The sequence below is a fragment of the Temnothorax nylanderi genome, unplaced genomic scaffold (genome assembly GCF_030848795.1).
Source record: "Temnothorax nylanderi isolate EJ_2023f unplaced genomic scaffold, tnyl_v1.0 TNYL_tig0549_pilon, whole genome shotgun sequence".
Taxonomy (NCBI): domain Eukaryota; kingdom Metazoa; phylum Arthropoda; class Insecta; order Hymenoptera; family Formicidae; genus Temnothorax; species Temnothorax nylanderi.
In genome coordinates, this window is record NW_027249611.1 from 85795 (window position 1) to 108780 (window position 22986).

At 41.7% G+C, this 22986-nt stretch overlaps 2 protein-coding genes and 1 long non-coding RNA gene across 3 annotated transcripts; 2 read left to right on the forward strand and 1 right to left on the reverse strand.

Annotated features, from left to right (window-relative positions):
• Nucleotides 1-7: 7 nt before the first annotated feature.
• LOC139783844 (uncharacterized) lies at nt 8-2197 on the reverse strand. Its single transcript, XM_071723000.1, has one exon. The coding sequence runs from the start codon at nt 2195-2197 to the stop codon at nt 8-10; it is 2190 nt and encodes a 729-aa protein (XP_071579101.1).
• A 10258-nt stretch (nt 2198-12455) lies between these two features.
• Nucleotides 12456-16862, forward strand: LOC139783845 (E3 SUMO-protein ligase ZBED1-like). Its single transcript, XM_071723001.1, has 5 exons — nt 12456-12487; nt 12571-12680; nt 12801-13269; nt 13312-14225; nt 16822-16862. Exons 1-5 carry the CDS (start codon nt 12456-12458, stop codon nt 16860-16862), a joined length of 1566 nt encoding a protein of 521 aa, XP_071579102.1.
• Nucleotides 16863-19651: 2789 nt separating this feature from the next.
• Nucleotides 19652-22510, forward strand: LOC139783846 (uncharacterized). The gene is made up of 2 exons (XR_011721390.1): nt 19652-21621; nt 22267-22510. It is a non-coding gene; the product is annotated as an uncharacterized lncRNA (long non-coding RNA).
• Nucleotides 22511-22986: the final 476 nt, after the last annotated feature.

Below are 22986 nucleotides of genomic sequence, written 5' to 3' on the forward strand. Positions count from 1 at the left end.
TCTTTTTTTACAACTGTATTCCGTAATGTCCCCACGGAAGCGTTTCCTCGCTGTCCAACGTCACGTATCGCTTATCGTCGTGCGGACTGAGAGCTAGTTTTTGCTCCGACACGGTGTGAACCTCGTGCAACGTCGAGCGTATGCACGACTGGCGCGTCCTCAGCTCGCGCGCGTCCCGCAAGCACGCCACGTAATCCTCGAACGTGATCTTCTTTGCGACTACGTTTCTTTTAACACCCTTTATTCTTTTGGTGTCGTCGCGTCCGAGTACCCTGTAGGTGTACATCTTCGCTCTGAGGCCTATGAACTCCGTCATGATCGCACCGTTGTTCTCGTCCTTCATTAGACCGGACACCTTCTTGTTGACGCGCGGCATACCGTGCGCGTTATTCTCCGCGTAATCGCTCGTGTCGAACCTGTCTATGTCGCGTCTCATACGCTCGTACGCGTCTTCGCACTCCAGCGAATAGATCAGACTATCGGTATCAGTGTACAGAATTCGACACCGGTCGCGATAGAGCGGCGCCATGTAGTCGTAGTGAAACTCGTAGAGACGCGTCTTGGATATCTCGAGAATACACATACCCACGTAGACCGGCTTGTTAAATTTTACCTCGAGCTTCCGCAGCTCGATCGCGACCAGATTCTCCGAGAAGACGCTTCTGCTGTGAAAGTTCGGCCTGCCGATCAACGCCTCCGCGCCGTATTTCCCGTCCCATCGCGTCACGAGACGCACGTCCACGTGAGCGCGCACGTTCTCCATCGTTTTGCCGAAGACGGCATTGTTCATCAGTTTGTACATGTTCCGTTCGAACTCGTTGCTCGCGCGCGTCCTGAACGTCGTGTTCAGCTCGATGTAGCCGCGAAGCCACGGTGACTGGGCGAATCGCAGCACTCGACGAACGCGCGTCAGACGCAAACCGAGTCGCAGACATTGCTGCAGGTTTCGATAGTGCGTCACGTAGCGCGATTTGTCGTAGAGAGTAGCGAGCAGTTTCTCCTGCCGCTTACCGGGCGGTTTATCGCGCGTCGGGCACAGCGGCAGGTCCGCGTGGGCGTCGTGCAGTTCCGGCGGATACTCGAGATCCACCTCCAGAATGTAACCGACCTCGCTGTCCGTCGGCACGGTCGTCACGTCGAAATTCTCGGGGTCGTCGAGCCACTGGAAATTCGCGTACGGCAGCGATTCGCCCATAGCCCAGCCGTACAGATTGTTCACGTCGTAATACATGAGATACGTAGTGGGCTGGGACGAGTCGTACGTCGGTACGTGCCTGTTGTTGGCTCGCGCGTACCTGAGCGAACATTGACTGAGGCCGCCGCGTATTCCGCGTTTCACGAACATCGCCATGTCGATGTCGGTGAGCAGCTCGAAACGCACGCCGGTGTACCTCAACATGGCGTCCCACGTGTACCCCGGCAATGTATAATAATACGCGGAATCCAGCCCATAACTCGCTAAACACGTGTCCCGAAAATTTTCAAAGATATCCGCCAGAAGAAGCACGTCGGTCTTGAGATACAGATCGCTGTACTCGCCGAGATCCCGCACGCGAAAACGTCGCCAGACCCTCGTCGCGTGCTCGTAATCGCTCTCGCTCGCGGTCTCGTCGGTCAGGGAGTTGTAAAAGACCTCGCGCGGCGGAAGCTCGGTCTCCCGCAGTTTGTCCTCGCTGTCGACGTACTCGTACGGAAATACTCCCTTGCGAGTGAGCAGATCGAGATCCTCCGTGTTCAAATCCGCGTTCTCCGATCGCGTTATTCTCAGCTTGTCCTTGTCCAGATAGGACGCCAGGGTTTCGAGACTCGCGGCTAAAAATTTGTACGAGTCTACGAATCGAAGCTTCACGAATCGATTATACATCCTGTCCGTTTGCGTCTCCTTAACGGTCTTCGAGAAAGATATGTAATTTTCCTTCGTAAGCGGCAGGAGATCGACCCCACCCTCGAAATCGTTCGTGATTTTCTCGATGATAAAGTGCGCGTCGTAACCCGACAGATTGTGGAAGAACACGGGAATCACGTACACGTTTCTGTAATTCAGATTGCAACGAGAATGCGCCGGACCTCTGTACCGTCCGTTTAGATGACAGTGATCTCGCACGCGCTTGTCCTCCGGTTGGAACGCTTTCCGACACACGTGACAATGCGTCGCGCGCCAAAATTCGAGTTTCTCGTCCTCCGTAAGTTCTACCATCGATATATTGGTGGAGAATTTAATCTTTGCGTGACGTGCGAGAACGCGAAGCTCGTTCACGAACCACGAAACGCAGTCGTCGCCGCGACGATATCTGTACGTGGATACGGTATCGTCGTAGGTGCAGCACAGATAGTAGCCCAGGCTGAACGGTACGTGACGCTGATAAGGTTATCTACTCGTTCTCGCGCCTCCTTCGGCATTCTCCCTCTCCCGCGGTTCGAGAAGACACTCCAGATCCGCGTACACCACGAAGGGGAGTCGCTCCTTTCTGTAGTGATTGTCGAACGACAGCCACTTATCGTCCTCGTTCGGAAGAACGATGGCGCAGTCGTTCATTCGGCCGCAGTCGACGCTGTGACCGGCCAACTTTTCGCGCGTATAGAAATAGTGTAGACATCTGCGAAGTAACGTGCGTGCGATTACTATGCGTATATAAAATAACACCGCGTCGTTTCCTTATTCCTCAGGTTGCTTTACTTACTGATCGCAAACGTGCTTCGCGCACCGTTTTGCGGTCAATTGTGAATTCACCAATCGCGACAGATTCTTTATCCAGTCGAAATGGCCCCTGTTGACGCCGCGTAGCGTATCGCGCAGATACAGGAGATTTACGTGTCTATCCCTCTTATCGTCGGTTAACCGCAGAGGCACGATCGCGTTGCGGTCGGCGCCCCGTCCAAACTTATTTTTTTTTTCGATTCCTTCCCGAGTTGTAAATACGTTGATCGATACGTCGTTTTGACGTTCGAACTTTCCGATCTGTTTCAGATCTATGGGAAACTTGATCCCGTCGAGATTCAGCACCGTCGCGTAATCGGGATACGAGCCGCATCGTTCGGCGTTGTGCTTGGCGGGATACAGAGCCGCGACCACCGCACGCGCGAAACACGTGTCGTTCTCCGACAGCACGTTGACCACCGCCTGTTTAAGTCTTATACCTAGCGGTATCTTCATCCAACATCCCACGCGCATGGGATTACACTTGTTCACATTCACCGTTAGGTTGAGTATTCGCGACAACGCCCATCCGCTATCGCGTTCCTGAAATTCGTCCAACGCCGCTAGAATTGCGTCGCGCACGTGCTTTTCGTACCACTCGCCCAGATCGGACCCTTGGAGGAGCTGTTCGTTCCGCGTAGCGATACTCTTCACATCGGTCTTAACGTCCGCTACGAATTCTCCATTGAATATGGTATTGACCTTCAGACACACGTATCTGTTCAAATTATCCTGCACTTTTTCGAGCACGGTGCCCTTCGCATCCTCGAGAAATCGCGCTGGTTCGATGTACGTAGAGTTCGTCACAGCGCCGGTGAGTACGCGACTTTGGAACGCCGTATCGATTTCGACCCACGAAAATCTTCCGCTAACGCCGCTGCTATCGCCGTCCAAACCGGCACCTACGACGCGTTCGAATCGTCGACGCAGGTCTTCCCTCGAACCTTCCAATCGCGCTAATCGAGCCACCAGAGCGTTCACGGCTCCCGTGTTTCCTCGCCCCCCAGATTGTCTGACTCGACAACTCTCCCGCAAGAGCCGGAGACACTCGTCGCATCGTCGTCCCCACGCGCGGTACCCGTCCGCGTCGCGGACGTCCGCGGCGAGCAACTCGTCGCACTCTTCCTGCATCCTATCCAGAAGGGCCTTTCACCCTCGGGAACACTGAATTTCACTCAATCGAAAAGACGACGAGACTTGTAGGTCTGAATCCTACGTATCTTCTCTCCTCCGTCCACCGTCTGATAGTAAAGATAATACTCGAGCGGTACGTAACGCATATAATCGTTCGCCCTAACGGAGTTTGCCATTGTCGTCTCTATCCACGCTCGCTCGCGCGCAGTTCGCGCTCCGATCTCCCTTCGCAGATGATGAGTCGCTAGATTCCATCGCGAGTCCTCCTTCGCCACCGACGCGCATACGTTTGACGATAACGACGTTTCGAGTCTCGCCGATTCGTCGTCCGAATCGGACGAGAACATGGGCATGGGCTCGTAGCAGTGAGGTTCGTCATCAGATTCCTCGGGCGAGGGATAACGGCGATCGTTCATTCGCGAGTGCACAGATATGTTCTTTTCACCCCACTCCTCCAATAATGTTGCAGGAGAAAATAAATACCGCTAGCGCAAAACGCCAAATCTCGCATACCCTCCGTCTCGTAACAGACACTCATAGGTCCACTCTTCGGTGGAACTCTTATACGCGCTCCCTCAAATCGATCTACGGTATTCGCGCCCAATATTACGTTGTAACACCGTCCTCGCAGGTGATACGCCACGTTTGTCTCGAGAAACGTCCGGTACGATCGGCGATCGGCGATTCCGATTTCGCGACCGATCACATATCCGGTTACGTCGACGCTACACGGATCCAAGTCTTTCGTCAATCTCCTCCCGAGCGGTTTGCTGATTCCCGCGCACACACTTTTTTCAAGTTTTTTCACTTCCTCGCGGCGCATACCGCGTCAAAAAATAACGGTGACTTCACCCCATGTAGCATTTATGGTTTTCGCGGACGCCGATTTGTTTCACGATCTACATATGAAGTGGGCGGCGAGGGGGTCGGAAGTGCACTGTAACCACCCAGGGCGCTCCGAGGGGGCTGGGATCGGAGATCGGTTTCGCGGACACCGATTTGTTTCACAAAATATATAGCGATCGAGAAACTTCCGATGTGATCGGAGATCGGCGATTCCGATTTCGCGACGGATCAGATATCTCGCTACATCGATGCGCCGCGGATCCCACTCCCTCGCGAACGGATCTCCATTCCTCGCGAGCGGTTCGCTGATTTTCACGAGCGGTTTCGGAAATGTAGCATTTCTGATTTTCACCCACGCCGGTTTGCAAAGTTCTACGTACTCGCCGCTCATACCACGTTAAAAGAAAAAAACCACATTAACTTATCCCATTCCGATGCGCTTTACGCTGTCGCGCCAATTCAATTTATACTCGTTCATTATCTCAACGGAGGATGTACCTACAGGATACACCCTTCCGGGAAGGGGACATCCGCTTGCCGCATCCTGCGAAAAAAACAAAAGGAGGAACTGACAAGAGCGACCTCGAACGAGTTCGAACGCGCGCGATGATAACATTATTCGCGATGACGCGCGAATCGGGGCGGATTTCCGCTCGCGGCCGATAACGTGGTCGATAACGCCGATTCGATCGCCCTCTCGGAGCGACGATCCCCCCAACCCCCGGTGGCAACCCTGCGGCGCGAAATTCCCCATCACCCGCCTAGGGAATTTACGTCTTTCAGGTTATTGCAAGGTGGCAACACTGCGGTGCGAAATTCCCCATCACCCGCCTAGGGACAGGTGTTCCCACAAAATACTCGCATCTGATTGGACAGCCTCGAGTCTTCGTACCGCGATCTGATTGGACAGCGATACACCTTTGTCCAGTTCCAGGGGAATGTTTGTCCGGTTACAGGGGAAATTTTCCCTCACACCTGTCCACCTCACCCCCCCTGTTTCCCCTTGCACCTGTCCGCCCTTCACCCCCCTCACCCATCTCCACCCCATGCCCCCCCTCGTCCCCCTCGCCCATCTCTTATGGCGTTCCCCTGCGTGCGCGCGGCCCCCCCCGCTTCCCCTCGGTTGCACCCGACCGCCCTGGATACTGTTATTGGTCTACTAAAGTCCCCTATTATGGATGTTATAGTGTACGATTTCTCAAAAGTCCGCGTATTAGTACTACCAATCGCCGTCCTCCCTAATACGGCATCGCGACATCTACATCACTCACTCTCTGCTTTTTCGTTGTGTGTCCGTTACGCTTTGTAAACATCGCTGAACTGGTGTACGCTGAAATATAAGCTTTATCATGGATATTATCATCTCTCCACTCATCCATCCGATCCCATCCTAACAATGGAGACACCACATCTATTTTGTGTGATTATCGGAAGTCTATGGGCAGAATGAAAAAAAGTAGTAGGTCATTTTAAAGGGAATTTAATAAGCTTTAAGATGCTGAAATGTAAAATCTAATTTAAATATTAATTTTTCTGAAAATTAGAAAAATGTAAAAAATGAACTTCATGCAAAATCGAAAAAGTGTACTCCTAATATGAGATACCTTGAGAAATCGCTAATAATGTGCAAAATACATCGGTATTGCAATTAGAAAACTTCATTTAATGTCTCTGAAATACAAATGTAATGGAGAAGCTTATTTGCAATAATCGCAAACCCACTTATACTCAATATTTCCAGCGCAGCCAGTGTGCGCCCAGCATGAGCATGCGATCACCATCAGCACACTTTTATAAATTCGTATGAACCTTCCCTTAACTTTAACATAGTATTTTCCCACTTTTTATTACTGTACAATAATTACTGTACATTCCTTCATACTCTAGCAACGATCGTCACCCTGAATATCTCATATTGCGGACCCCACGCCTTGCGGTTTCGCGATCACCAAATCTAAATTAAGCAACTCAACATATCCTGTATTTTCCTATTAATACGACCTTACTCTATCGCTGCATACAAAACTCATTGTCAAATATTTATTTATTATATAATAATAAACAAGGTTCAAAGTCTTACCTTTATGGAACTTGACAACATCCAAATTCACAATTTCGATATTCGTAACGAGTGCATGCACGATCGAACAATGAATTTTCTACTAAATAGGTTTTACACCAAGGGCAATAAGTTCATGGTGGAACCAACAAATAGAACCTATTAGTTTAGCAAAAACCCCGCTATCGCATATTAGGAGTTTATCTCATAATAGGGGACTTTCCTCTATATAATTAAGTCACAAAATTTTTAAATAAAATTAGGTAATTATACAGAAAGAGGGTGACCTCACCAATTTCAATGACCTTAACATATGTTGTCAAGGACGTGATCCTGAGTAACTTTTCCTTATAACTTAATCGGCGGTCATTGCTTATTTAAAAGTTATGAACAAACAAAGTTTGAAAAATTTACAAGTTTGTGTCAGTGCTAAGGGAAGTAATTTATTAGTATATGTGTATAGACAGTACACATAGGCGCGACTGATACAACTGATACAAGTTGTGCAGTTCCGTCATTTATATGATTTATATACTGTTTTTATACCATTGTTCAAATTTTAAATACGAGAAACGAATCCTATCGGATGCCATCTATCGGATGACCCGACATTTTGAAATAAAAGTCAAATTAAAATTTTTAAATAGCAATCCCTATCCAGTCAGAAAGGTGACGTCGATTTAACGTTAATTTGACGTCGAAGAGGTTGACAGCTGGTTAAATCGAATTGATCGACGTTTTCGACGTCGAATCACTGTTGATCGACGAACTTATTGACTAATTATAGTTGACTCAACGTCGAATCAATGTCGATCTGACGTCGACAAATAAATTTATATAATAAAATAATTAGTAATATTATATATATAGACAATGCACTGTCACGTCTTTTTATTTGTGAATAGCGCACGAGGCGCAAGATGGATCAAAAGGGGAGGTGAGGAGAGAAGGATGACAGGCCTCTCCAACTGGTCCCTCGCACGGCCCGACAATTACACTCTAAACCAAAAAGTTGGGCGCCAGACGCGTAATACTCGCGTCCACTAAGTTACTCAAAATCGCGAAATCCATACGCTAAACCGATAGCTAATTTAGTCGGTCGTGCGAGAGATCGGCCAGCTCGACCTAACGGCTAAGGGCGAGGTGGATGTCGGGCAGCTCTAAAATTCGGCTGGGTGACGGTTAAGCAACATACAAATGTTTAATACTAGTCAGTAACAGTCTTTATTATAACTTGGAAATACTATGAGATCGAATGGTAAAGAGAATTATTGAATAGCGGAAGTCAGAAATTAAACTGAGTCGGATTATGAAATAGCAGAGATCAGACATTAAATTGTATTAAAGAGACTGAATTAACAGAATTAGATAATGTAACGTGAGAGAACATTAATTTCGGAATCTAAATAAACACAATGTAGAAGTAAGCGCGAAATAACAAAGTAAATAGGACGTAATATGGAACGTAAACTAGGATTACATATAATAGTACAAGAAACAGAAAATATGATCGAATACGAAGTAATATTGAACATGAAATATCATCAAAGTAGTGCTGCGCCACGCTCGGCGCGCAAGGACTCGACGTCCAAAACCGCGAAAGGGTTCTGTCGCCAAGGTATAAGACGCTCGCGAGAGACGCGGGACTCTAAACACAACGCTGAATATAATACGAGTAATAACGCGAAATTACAACACGCGCAATAACTCTAACGCAGAATCTAAAGCCCCTTGCACAATAGGCGATAGCGACAGCGACAAAGTTGCCGACAAAGGTACAGACGGCGTCATTAATGCCTTTCACCTGAAGACATAGTACATGTAACGTGCACTATAGAAATCCCCAGAACACAGCTAAGAAAGCATTAATGACGCCGTCTGTACAGCTTTGTCGGCAACCTTGTCGCTGTCACTATTGCTATCGCTATCGCCTATTGTGCAAGGGGCTTAACGCGCGCGATAGCACTTAACCACACACACGCAAATACACACGCACACGCACACGCACACGCGCACGCACACGCACACGCACACGCACACGCACACGCTCACGCACACGTACACGCACACACACACACACACACACACACACACACACACACACACACACACACACACACACACACACGTGTGTGGGTGGTCCACCCACGCAACAAATGGGTTGGGTTAAGGGGTTAAGGGTTAGGTTAGTTTTTTTTTGTGGAACCTTCCGCAGGGGGGGCGGAACTCGCTGCAACCAGGCATGTACTTTTCCATACAATACTTTACATCTATCTCTACTATAAAACGTTTAATCATTTTTTTTCTGACTTGGCTCCACTACCGTTAAAGTATTCCGCATTAGTGTGGAATAAACCTCGCTTTGCCTTGCAAACCTATTTTTTTAGGGGGGATGGAACCTACTACCTCCACGCATACACTTTCCATGTAAAACGAGGTGCCAGATGGGTTTACGACTTTCTACGCGTGGAAAGCCCATGCATGTACTTTGCAAGGCACACTATGTGTCTAGTTTAACGGTAGTGAAGCGCCACAAATGATGCCACACAATTTAAAATACAGTATTACTGTGTTTTTGGATGGGGAGATTTTTTCCGGGGAGATTTTTGGATGGGGAGATTTTTTCCGGGGAGATTTTCCCGGGAGCTCATTTCCGGGGAGGATATTTTCGGAGAGATTTCTTCCTAGGACCACATGTTGTTGGGCGCGCCAATCAGAGGATTTTTGTATGTGTAGTAGTGCAAAGTCGGTGTGACGCCACAGTAGATTTTCGTACGTTTTAGGTCAAATAATGGAAAACTCTGTGAAATCAATGATGTAAAGAGACGCTAAGTGATTTTGTACGTGTATTTATACCTATAGGCCCTTCCTAGTAAGAATGTGAATAAAACCGGGACCATAGCGCGCCCAACAACATGTCGATGCGCAGTACGGATCGGCGCAAAGCAAAATAATTAGTCACGTTGACTTACTGGTTGTACTGTGTTGAAGCTCGAGTCCGCTCGAGGCCGCGCGCAAGTCCGTGCGAAGCCACGGTACCTCTGTCTGCCTTACAAAAAAATTTATAAAAATTCCCAAATTTTCTGCGCAACTTCGGACCGGTCTTAAAATTTTTTTAATACTCCCCAGAATATTCCTTATAAATTTCAAAAAAATAGAAAATGGGGTTTTTAAGATATTCTTTTGTGTTTTTTTACTCTAGTTGTTTAACAATATTATTATAAAAATTACGAGTAATTTTTTTAAAAAATATGATCGAAATAGCGTATTTTAGACCGTCGTGAGACAGGTTAATTTTACCCTACTGATGACCAGTCATTGCGATAGTAATCCTGCTCAGTACGAGAGGAACCGCAGGTTCGGACATTTGGTTCACGCACTCGGTCGAGCGGCCGGTGGTGCGAAGCTACCATCCGTGGGATTATGCCTGAACGCCTCTAAGGCCGTATCTTCTCTAATCAAAGGTGGTAATGATATCTCTAGGAGTCTCGTGAGTCGAAAGGCTCAAAACAATGTGACACACTACTAGGCGGCCGGTCCTCGCGGGCCGGTCGTCGCACGAGCCCGGTTTGCCGTACGGCGCCTCTGCCCGTCGTCGGGATCTCACCGCTTACGATGGCACGGCGCGGGCGTCTAACGGTCGAACATGAGTTTTGCGAGTTCGATGTCGAGACTCGGAATCGTCTGTAGACGACTTAGGTCCCCTTGCAAAATGAAAATCTTGCAGTCTTCATTTTGCGCAGGCTCTATTTCGGAAACGCTACATTTATTATAGCAACGCTCTTACATGGGTATTGTACTCGTAAAGATCTGCTAAAAAACGAGCCGCCATCAAAAATAAAAAGGTCGAAGTTTGACCCCTCGCGAATTGGCGTGGAATGCCCCATAAATATATTTATTTTTTCATGTACATCGTGGATAGAAAGGTTAATTTTTTGTTATAAATTTTGGAATGTGTTTGTTTAATTTTATAATTTATTTTTCAATGGGAGAATTCTTTTATTGGACAAGACGAATGCATTCCGAAATTTATCAAAAAAGAGGAATAATATTTCTGTCCATGATTGTACAATTATCCCCTTTCTGGTTAAACCATAATTTCTGGCTCATTGTATATAGAATATCCATATAATATCGCGAGTGCTATATAATTAATATCTTGCGACATTTTTCGGTCTGCCTCAGATATCCTGTGGACGTCATCTAAGATGTCTGCACGATACTAAATAGCCAGACACTTGTGCATCTGCTGGATATCCACCGGATATCTGAGACCATTTTGGGATGTCCTGCGGTTATTGAGATATTCCAAAATGATGTCTGTAGGACGTCCATCAGATAAAGTGTGCTGTGTGGGATGTAAAAATATCCATATCTCTCAAATAGCCACCAGGGATATCCATTAAATATCCACGTGTCATCCACATATCCATATCTCTCAAATTAGAGCTCTCGATTGTCCGCGTGTTTCAATATTCACGTGTACACGTGACCCGTGTACACGGATTTAAGAAACCTTTATTCACGTGTACTTATGCACGTGACACATGTACACGAATATTCGTGTACGTGTACACGTGTACACGTGTATCCGTGTATGTGACACGTGTACACGTGTATCCGTGTATGTGACACGTATACACGTGTACCCGTGTATGTGATACGTATACACGTGTATGTATACATATAAATGAAAATAAATACACGGGTTGAAACCTTGAAACACAATAAAGCTAAATACATAGGTTACACGCAACATCTATTGTCAACTTCTATTTTGGTATAAAAAAACTAACATCGACATTTTCTGGCAGCACCTTCAAAATAACTGTTATTTGTTCCTTTGTATCTTCAATCGCGTGGAGACAAACTCTGTCTGTTGGATGAGATCACAATTCATGTAATTATTGGACAAGCAGCATGAAGCTTCGCAAAAGTTGGGTTTGGCAGTACGCTACCCGTAAAGGTGATAAGGCATATTGTGAATTATGCGATGACACAGACGACAATGAATTCTCCTGCACTGGCGGTACTACCGGATCTTTGGGAAGACATTTAATGACAATTCATGGTGTTTACAAGGAAAGCAACACAGCATCTAGAGAACAACACACACATACACACACAGTTAGTTTCTTCTTAAATATTTATTATTATTTTATACCGCAAACGAAAAATTATTTTGCTACTTAATAAAGAAACATTTATATAAATATGACTTGCGCATGCAAGTAACTTTAATTGAATATAAATAAATTTAATTGAACATAAATAAATAATATTAATAAGTGAACAAAACCGTTAAGATATACAATCAAATCATTGGAGAAAGCCATTTACGGTCTGACTGGATCTTGGTAGCCTAATAATATTTCTGTGTGAATTATTGTATACATTTTCCGACACAATAACTGCGCGCCGAATATTTTTGTCAGTCTTAAAACACAGCTTCTGTTGAAGCAGTAAATTCACATATTTAAATCGATATAATCGATTTAACTTACGATGCTAATAAGCATCATTATTAAAACACTGTAAAGAATTTATTGCTTCCCTCATACCGTGACGGGCGTGATGCTTGTTAGCATCACAAGTTAAATTGATTATCGATTTAAACATGTGAAATTACTGCTCCAACAAAAGCTGTGTTTTAAGACTGACAAAATGTTCGGCGCGCAGTTATTATGTTGGAAAATTTATACAATAATTCACACAAAAATGTTATTAGGCTACCAAGATCCAGTCAGACCGTAAATGGCTTTCTCCAATGATTTGATAAATAAATAAATTTACTCTAAATGACAAATGCTTTTTATATTAAAATAAATTACAGGCACGATCCATCAGATCATGAAGAAAACACAAGCGTTGAAGAACAACAAAATAATATTAGAGACAATACAGACATTGAACAAGATCAGATAGCTGATCTCTTCCCATCAAGTTCGTCTTCTCAATCAATTCCGAAACGCCAATCAAGTTCGTCTTTTCAATCAATTCCGAAACGCCGACGGAAGCAGCGCAACATACAAACATTACAAACCAACATTGTTTGCAATGCAGAGCGAAAGGAACTCATACACCAAGCATTGGCTAAAATGATTGCAATCAACCAAATGCCGATCTCTTTTTGCTCCAGCGAGGGGTTCCGGCAATTTATGACCGCAGTGGACCCAGGCTATTCTCCATGTAAAGATGAAGCCCTAAAAAAAAGGTTGAATCTATTAAAGGATAATGTTGAAGAGAAAATTAAAGTCGCGCTGAAAGATGCTGTTGCTGTTTCATGCACTACTGATTGCTGGTCTTCTTTAACACAGCATTCTTATGTCACTCTAATCGCTCACATGTTGGATGAGAATTGGACTCCTAAATGCTTCACTCTTGGAGTATACGAAATGGAGGAGCGTCACACAGCAGCAAATTTGGCCAGTCGAATGGAGGAATTATTCGTTAAATGGAACATTAATGAGAAAGTCATGGCAGTAGTCACCGATAATGCCACAAATATTATAAACGCTACTCACTTACTCCAGCAAATTTAAGAAAAGTTTGGTCTCACTTGTGCTGCTCATAGTCTCCAGCTAGCGGTTAACAAAGCGCTCGTTGGAGGTGATATTGAAAAACTGCTTGTGAAATCCAGCAAAATTGTTTCACACTTTAAACACTCAAATGTGGCAAAATACGCGCTTCAAGATAAACAAGAGCAGCTCGGTCTACCTACGATGAGTCTTTTACAGAGTTGCAAGACAAGATGGAACTCGTCATACTTTATGCTCGAGCGACTTCTTCAGAACCGAATCCCTGTCATGAATGTATTGACAGATCGTCGTAGTACCACAGCTTCGGTAGCCGAAAGCTTAGAAATAAGCGAGAGAGAATGGACACTCATAGAGGCGCTTTTGACATTGTTAAAACCTCTGCAATTGGCAACTACGGTTTTATGTGGCGACAACAGTTCTCCTGTATCCATGGTTCGTCCTGTCCTACAAAAGACACTTCAGAACCACATGCAAATTCGCGATGAGGATGATGTAATGATAAAGAACGCCAAGGAAATAATCGCAAATAAAATCACACAACGTTTCGCCTTAACATGGACCTCCAACAACATTACAGCGAGACAGATTGCTTCAATGATGGATCCAAGATTTAAAGACTTGGATCATGAACCTTTTGAGGCGAGATTAGAGATTAGAGGTCACGTGAAATACATGCTACAGGAAGTATCTCCTGTCGAAGACACGTGCTCCAAAGTTACCACAAAAAATAGTGCTTTGGAGTTCCTTTATCAGCAAGAAATCAATAATAATGACATTGATACGCAATGGCAACGTTATCTGTCTGAACCGCAACTAAGATTTGATTTGGATCCATTTGAGTGGTGGAATATTCGGAAGGATAAACTTCCTGCTATTTCATATCTTGCCAGAAGATATTTGAGTATACCGGCATCTTCTGCAAGCTCAGAGCGATGTTTCTCAACGGCTGGTAATATAATTACTTCAAAAAGAAGTTCTTTACTGCTAGAAAATGTAAATATGTTAGTTTTTTTATACCCAAATAGAAGTCTACTTTCATAGATACAATTTTCTACATTTTCGAAATTTATGATAAGTTAAGAAAAACAAATATTAATAAACATTATTTTTCCGTAATATATATGTCGCTTATTATAATAAATGTATTTATTCACACACACTTATACATTGACAATAGATGTTGCGTGTAACCTATGTATTTAGACAATAAAGTGTTTTTGTTTCGCCAGTAAATAAATAACAATAACAATTGCTATGTATTTAGCTTTATTGTGTTTTAACCCGTGTACATACTACATACACATATTTCATCTTCATTTATGTGAACATACACGTGTATACGTATCACATACACGGGTACACGTATACACGTATCACATACACGTGTACACGTATCACCAGAGAGAAGAATGAGAGACGACACGGCCCGGTTTTAGGTGATCCGCGAACGCGATACGCCCTCTGGGAACGACGTAAAACGTGCACATGAACTACGTAGCCAATATCGACGTTTGGGCTGCGGGGTAACCCATACGTGCACGATTTAGGTTGCGTTCCGTGCTAATGTCGGTAACGCAAAGTTATAGATTTTTCGTTACGTGAGCGAGCGAGAAGGTATAAGAGTGAGCGAGATAACAATAAGAGCGAGCGAGACAGTAATTGGAGTGAGCGAGATGAGAATAACACATGCAGAAGGCTCGGGGGTGGGGATCTGATCGAGGATCGAGCATCGAGTCTTCTCCTTGCGCGCCGTTGTTCTTATCTCGCTCACTCCTGTTACTGTCCTACTCGCTCTTATTGACGACTCGCTTGCTCTTATACCTTCTCGCTCGCTCACGTATACTAAAGGGAATTTTATATATAGATTAGGATTAGGATTATGTCTGAAAGGTTTAGAATGACAAATATGTATATGTTTGTATTACATCATATAAAATATATTATAATAAACGATTTACGACAACGAATCGAGAATAATTTTATTCAATGCAACTCGCTATAACTGTTACTTATTATTACTTATAGTACTACTGTGACACTTATATATTATACTGTTTCAATATATATGTTGCATCTAACGCGACGATGTATGTACACGCGTTTTTTTTTTTTTTTTTTTTTTATTAGGGAGGGGAAAATGCCTGACGCACACCCGCGTCGGCCGTCCGGCGGGGTAGTGTGGGGCTTGCACCCACTAAAAACCCCTCCTCTTCATTCTACAATATTAAGATTTCTAACAATATAAATAGTCAATACATTAATATCTTTGAAAAAAAAATATATATATGTATATTATTTGGAAATAACTAATTTTTTAAGGCTATGCTATATAAACTATTTATATTTAGCTGATGTGCAATTTAAACATAGAACGCATTTTTAAAAAAATTTATCAGAAAACGCAGAAAAAAGATTTAAACTTAGAAGTTTTATTTCAATACTTTGTGTTGCTGTTAATGAGCATGACGTAAAGACCACAGTCACAGTTGAAATAATTGCATAAATCTTCGACTAACAGGTTTTATCACGGGGAAATATACATAAATGTAGGTTTCCTTTAATAAAAATATCAGTTGTATTTTTGACGTCTTTTTTTCTCATATTTATATTTTACGACGTTTGTTATTGCGAATGATTTATGAAAATCATTGATATGCGTATAGTACGTGTGTACGTTACTTTTTAGTTTTAGTAGTACTTTTAGTATAGTAATACTTTTAATAGTTTAGTTATTATAGTTGTAGAATAACGTGCGCAATACTTAATATGCTTATGTTAATAGCAGCATATAATAAATCTAAATGTACTTTTTTAAATCTTTATTATAATTTGCATCTTATTACGCATCATTGATAACAAGAAAATGCATGATTTTACAATTTCGTAGCATGATCACATATTACAACTTTTTATATATTCCGTGACAAGACCTGCTAGTCTACGATTTATGCAATTATTTCAATTGTGATTGCGGTCTTCTATATGAAATTGAAAAATTTATGCTTATTTTTCTCATTACTGGAAATTCATACTCGTTGCAAAGTAACATAACTTGCAAACATATATGCCTCTATTGAGACATAATGGATGCAATGTCATGATACAATGTAGAAAGTATTTCTGTCCATAATGACGGAACGATAAGATGCAATAAAACAATAATAGATTTAAAAAAGTATTGTATTTCATATTGTGTACAAAATTAATATGTAAAAAGCATTATTTACATTATATTTTAAAATGATTCTGCGTTCTATGTTATTTTATTGCTTATTTTTTTACGCTTATGTATTGCAGTTTTTTTTTATTCTATCTTGCTACAATCTTGTAATTATTTCTTATTTGTTTAACAAATTACTCATTTTTCTGCGGGTATTGCCTTTTTTTATAGCACGATTGTTATATCTCGTGCGAGAGTACAATTTTACCTTCGTCATAAATCGCAACGCTTGCAGTCGATGATTGTAGCACGCATTATTTTTGTCTAGCCATTCACAGTGTTTTTCATTTGTTGCATTTATACATTCATTCGTTATCTTTTCTAGAATTTGCTTTGATGGCCAATAATGCAGCCATACACGATTGAATGTCATTAATTGCGTTTGGACCACTTCTGTAAAAAGATCTGTCGGTCGTACCAATTTCGTTACTGCAGGAGCATCTTCGTCTGCATTTGGATATTCTTGAAATTCTATGTACATCTCATTTTCAGTTGCGTTTTCCATTGGCGTTTTCATCATGCAATGCCGACAATTATCGCACTTCGTTTTTCCTACGCTTCGTCGCGCTATATATCCAGCAAAAAAAGCAACAGCATTTTGATCATATATATTTAGTGCCTCAACATTTTCTGCATTTTCCACATTATCGTATTCTGCAAGAAGTTGCAAATCTTCCATAAATGTTTCATCTTCAGAACTACCGTCACATTGTATGACAGTATGATTTGCATTCAATGAATTTTCTAACGTTTTAACAAGATGACTCGGTGAGTTAATAAGAGACTCAGCTTCAAGGCATTGAACATTACCTTTATCAGTTGTTGGAATATATCCCGTAGATATTATATGTCTCAGAGAAAGTCGGATCATTCTTGCTGTGGGGTTGGGATTAAATCCTCCGCGTTGTCTTAATTTAGAGAATAAATGTTCAACCGAGTCTTGGTTACATAATCCTGTTGCAAGTTCAAATTTTTCATATCGCCTTGTGAGTTCTTTATATACTTCAAGTATACCTTGTACAGTTAAAATAAAGCCTTTTAAACAAGGAATTTTTGATACTTTGTCCAGCGATGTAGACCATGTTGAGCAACATTTCAGAAAGTCTGTTAATAACAATTCAACGTCAGGATTTTTGGGAGACAATGGTCGTTTTCCGCCATGTGTAACTTTTAGACTGTAAGAATTGCAAGCATCTATTACTTTATTCAGATTTTCTGTAAAATCAGCCGTTGCATCCCACGTATTTGTCCGTAATAATTTAGCATTACCAGCAGTTTTTATTGCGGATGCAAACGTATGACTGAATAATTGAAAGGCTCTTTTCACATTCATTGTTTCAAAAGAATTGGGGCGAATATGTGCTTTTGTGATATGAGACAATAAATTGGAACCTCCCTTATTGGCATTATCAATGGTCCATGTAATTTCGAAATCATCGAATGATGCGATTACTTTTCCATCGCGATACAAATACTTGTGTTTCCTCAGATAGCTCGCCAATCTTTTTACTAAATGTGGAAAATCAAACAGTGCGTAATATTTTTTTCCATTATGAATAAAAAATGGTTTATCCGAGTTTACGCCAAGTTTTACATAAGCACTCTGATTACTTGAACCTTGATCGCATGTAACGAGTTGCACATCAGCACCCGTTTTAATCAGTTTATCTAAACATTCTTTTAATAATGATATTATTTCTTCGGCTTTCATACCTGTACCAGGAAGAAAATATGCTAATGGTTGACGCCATGGATGACGTGCGTTTATGCTGTCCAAACAAAATACAAATACGTGTTTTGCATCCTCATGTGTTCTTCCTAAAGGCCCTAGGTCTTTAAGTCCTTCTATTTGATCTAAATAGGGTGAATATTCTTGAAACGATTTTATGGACATTTCATCCCACTTCAAAGCACATACTCTTTCTTCTACAGGTATCTTGGAAATTTTCTCCTCCAATTTACGAAATATAAATCGCAAAATCCTGGTATCATATTATATTCTTCGTTCCATCTTTGAATAGTTCTTTCCGCAGGAAAATTGCAGCCTGCCTTTCGTAAACCACGCAGTGCAGAAGCTGAATAATAATACAGTTGCTTTGAAATATTTTTTTCTTCTTCTGTATATGGCGCGTTTGGCGTATGTAATTGCAAATTTATCATTGTTTTTGCAACGGGATGCAATTTTTTCTTTGCCATCACTTCTTGTATGATTTTATTTTGGCTTTTCTTATTTGTACGTTTTACAGGCATTCGTCGATTGCATCTTTGTAAACGTAATTTTAACGTTTTTACTGTCTGGCGTAGACGCATATTTTCATTTGTTAAAGATTTAATTATTATTTGTGCATTACTGTCCTTATCTTTTTTTTCCTTTTCTGTAAGTTCCTTATCTTTTTCAACATTCGCTGATGTTGTTGGCCTTGTAGCGTTTTCATTATTTTCTCTTGTTTCTGTTTCATTTACTGGTATAGGCATGCTCTCCATCATGTTTGTGTCCATCATTGTCATATCATTGTCTCCATCATTGCTTTCTTCAGGTAAAGTTATATTCCTGAAAGAAAGAGGAACTGCGCCGCGTTTTAATTTTTTCTTACCTTCTCCCTTAAAAGAATTTTCACTGAAGTGATCTGCGCACAAACCGGCACGACGGATAGAACTGGCAGACCACTTTTCCAAACGAGTATTTCCTGAAATAGAATAAATGCAAAATATTACTAGTAAATTTTCTCTTAAGAAATCTTTCGGAATATTTAATTCTTCAGAGGAGAGAACCTACTATAAGAGATATACAAATACGCACAAAGTTCCGCGGTATTGGAAACCATGTAAACTAGCAATTAGTATTAGCATTTTAAAGATTTTTCACTACCGCAACTTTATGTGCGTTTCTACATTTATAACATTTTTTCAACGCAAACATTTCTTATTTTTACTTGCAAATGCAATGTATTATATTCGTTTTTTGAAAATACCGAAACATATTAAGTTAATTATAAACACGACAGTAAATAAAATTAAAAGTAAGTTATTAATGCCATTGCGGCATGACGCACAGTAACTGAACTATACTACTTGCAGTGATGCGCCATAAAGATACGTCAGACATATAAGATGGTTGTGACCAGTAGCAGAGAGAATTCTTCTCTCTGCCAGTAGTAACTGCATTAAATAATTACATAATTAAATAAGAAACCTTTTCTCAAAAGCAGTAATACAGCCATTGTCACACATTGGATATGTTGATTTATTTTTCCAAATATATCAATAAAAAATATATAAACATATGTACATATACAGTCATTGAAAAAATTATTAGGCATTCTAATTTTTATCGAAATGTTACACAATTTCAAATAAGCGTAACGCCGCGAAAATAAATCGTACGGACTTTATTTTTTTTTATTTACAGGGAAAAGTTCAAAGTTGACGATAGTTATGATGGCAATTGCGCAAAAAATTTATTTCACCCCGTAGAGAGCATCAAAAATTGCATTTTTTGGGAGATTAAATACGTTCTTGCTTTAGAAAAGATACTGGAATGAGGAAAGGATAAATTCAATTTCTGTCATATGTTCCTTCAAATACAGACTTTACCTTTTAAAATAGAAAATTTTTTTCAATATGACCATTTTTCGCGGAGTTACGCTAATTTAGAATTGAGTAAAATTTCGATGAAAATTAGGATGTCTATAATTTTGTCAATATCTATATATATATATGTGTGTGTATGTATATGTATATGTATGTACGTACGTATGTATGTATTACGTATATTTATGTATGCATGTACGTCTAATACAAGAAAATGTAAAAATATATATATGTAAAAAACTTACCACTATTACGTATCCATAATTTGTGTCTTGCATCTGTACTTGATGGAAATCGAAATAAATGCGACCCCGTGGAAAAAACACCATTGCGACAATTTTTAAACGCACATTTTTCATATACACTTTCTATATACTGATCACTCATTTTGCAATTAATTAATTTATGCTCGTACTCGTAAAAGAGTCCTTAATAAGAAATAACTTATTCTGTACTTTTCTGTATTAAAATTACTACACGTTTTAAGATGTAGAAAAATAAAAAAATAAAAAAATAAAAAGTAAAATGAAGCGAAAAAGGGAAACAAAATATTAATACGTACGCTTCAAAGAATAAAATATTAAAAAATAAAAATAAACTTAATTTATTGCGCACAAAATATGCACAAAATTAACGTAACCTAGCCGATAATCTATTAATTGTTGTGTGAACAATTAATGTCAACTGAATTCACTCGAGACAGCGTCTTAGATAATGAAAAATCAATTTAATATTTCGACTAGTGTACGAATAAAATATACTGATCGCAGCAAATAGTACCAGCTCTAGCAAATGCTTCGAATGGAAAGACTTCACTGTTGTCTATCGCTTCGTTAAAAAGAGAGAGAATCTTTTCAAAACAATAAAGAAAGCGTTTTTAAGCGAATCGCATAGCTCCCTCAGAAGGGGGTAAGAGGGAGGAGTGGCGCCGCGGCAGCGTCGTGACCGCGACATCAACAAGTGAGTCGCAGTTCGTCATATTGTTCGCCACGTCCTATGTGCCAATATCGTCTCCGCAGGTCCGCATTTTATGAAGCCGTAAGTAAATAATTATGTATTACATCATTACTGTAATAAGCTCTAATTAATATGTATTAATTTTCAATAATTTTTCTTTTTCAGTTATATTTCCAAGACGCCGAAGAAGACGACGATGTCGACAACGACGGCGGCGTCGACGCCAAGCGCGGCGTCGACGACGACGACCGCGGCGTCGACGGCAAGGACGACGACCACGGCGCCGACGACGACGACGACCGCGGCGTCGACGGCAAGGACGACGACCACGGCGCCGACGGCAACGACGACGACCGCGGCGTCGACGGCAACGACGACGACCACGGCGCCGACGGCAACGACGACGACCGCGGCGTCGACGGCAACGACGACGACCACGGCGCCGACGGCAACGACGACGACCGCGGCGTCGACGGCAACGACGACGACCACGGCGCCGACGGCAACGACGACGACCGCGTCTACGGCGTTGATGACAGCAGCAACGCCAGCAGCAACAGACGTTTTTCAATTAAATGTAAGTGTTAAATTTTTAATTACATAGGTGCTTTACAGAAACGACACTGTGAAACACAGTGAGGGTGCGTTCAGAAACGTCACCCGGGTACACTCGGATATACTTGCCTCCCTTTCTATCTCAGTGAGTCAGAAAGAGAGGAAAGTATATCCTAGTGTACCCGGGTAATGTTTCTGAACGTAGCCTGAATCGTTTCATCTTTGTTGTTTGTTGTTAAAAAATGAAATATAATACTCTGTGTTACACAGTGTCGTTGCTGGAAAGCACCTGTAATTTAAAAAATTAAGTCCTTTATTTATATCCAATTTCTTCACCTCTCGATGACTTTATCCAACACACCTATATCCCAGAATCGATCAATAAGAAAACCAATTCTGAAAGATATCTGTTGGATAAAGTTATCGAGAACTCATCTAGAGGTGAAGAAATCGAGCATTACTTAGATAAATACTTATATCTGTGCACTGAAAAAAGAAATTATTTGGCTCAACAAATGTTAAATTTATTATACATTTTGTTGAGTTAAATTATTTTTTTTGTGTATAACTCAGTGCAGTTATAATTATAAAGTTATATTTGTTATACTCATATCATGAATATCATGAACATGCTGTTTCATTATTTTTTTTATTGTTAATGTTTCAGAGCGAACAATTAGGGACGATAATTGCCAAGGCAATAGCTGCCTCTCAAAGAGGTAGGAGAGGGCGAGGACGAGGACGAGGACGAGGACGAGGACGAGGTGAGAGAGGAAGAGGACAAAGTGGAAGAGGAAGAGGACAAGATGGAAGAGGAAGAGGACGAGGAAGAAATATTAATTATTTTTTTTATTCATAAATTTTTATGTATATTTTTTTATTATAATATATTTTATATGATGTAATACAAACATATACATATTTGTCATTCTAAACCTTTCAGACATAATCCTAATCCTAATCTATATATAAAATTCCCTTTAGTATACGTGAGCGAGCGAGAAGGTATAAGAGCAAGCGAGTCGTCAATAAGAGCGAGTAGGACAGTAACAGGAGTGAGCGAGATAAGAACAACGGCGCGCAAGGAGAAGACTCGATGCTCGATCCTCGATCAGATCCCCACCCCCGAGCCTTCTGCATGTGTTATTCTCATCTCGCTCACTCCAATTACTGTCTCGCTCGCTCTTATTGTTATCTCGCTCACTCTTATACCTTCTCGCTCGCTCACGTAACGAAAAATCTATAACTTTGCGTTACCGACATTAGCACGGAACGCAACCTAAATCGTGCACGTATGGGTTACCCCGCGGCCTAAACGTCGATATTGGCTACGTAGTTCATGTGCACGTTTTACGTCGTTCCCAGAGGGCGTATCGCGTTCGCGGAT

Bases quoted from the DNA above. Each gene is read 5' to 3' on its own strand.
- LOC139783844 (XM_071723000.1), bottom strand. From the start codon at position 2,197: ATGGTAGAACTTACGGAGGACGAGAAACTCGAATTTTGGCGCGCGACG.
- LOC139783845 (XM_071723001.1), top strand. From the start codon at position 12,456: ATGTTATTAGGCTACCAAGATCCAGTCAGACC. The intron at 12,681-12,800 runs GTTCGTCTTCTC...TTTGCAATGCAG, and splicing joins AGCTGATCTCTTCCCATCAA to AGCGAAAGGAACTCATACAC. The intron at 13,270-13,311 runs GCAAATTTAAGA...TGCTGCTCATAG, and splicing joins AACGCTACTCACTTACTCCA to TCTCCAGCTAGCGGTTAACA.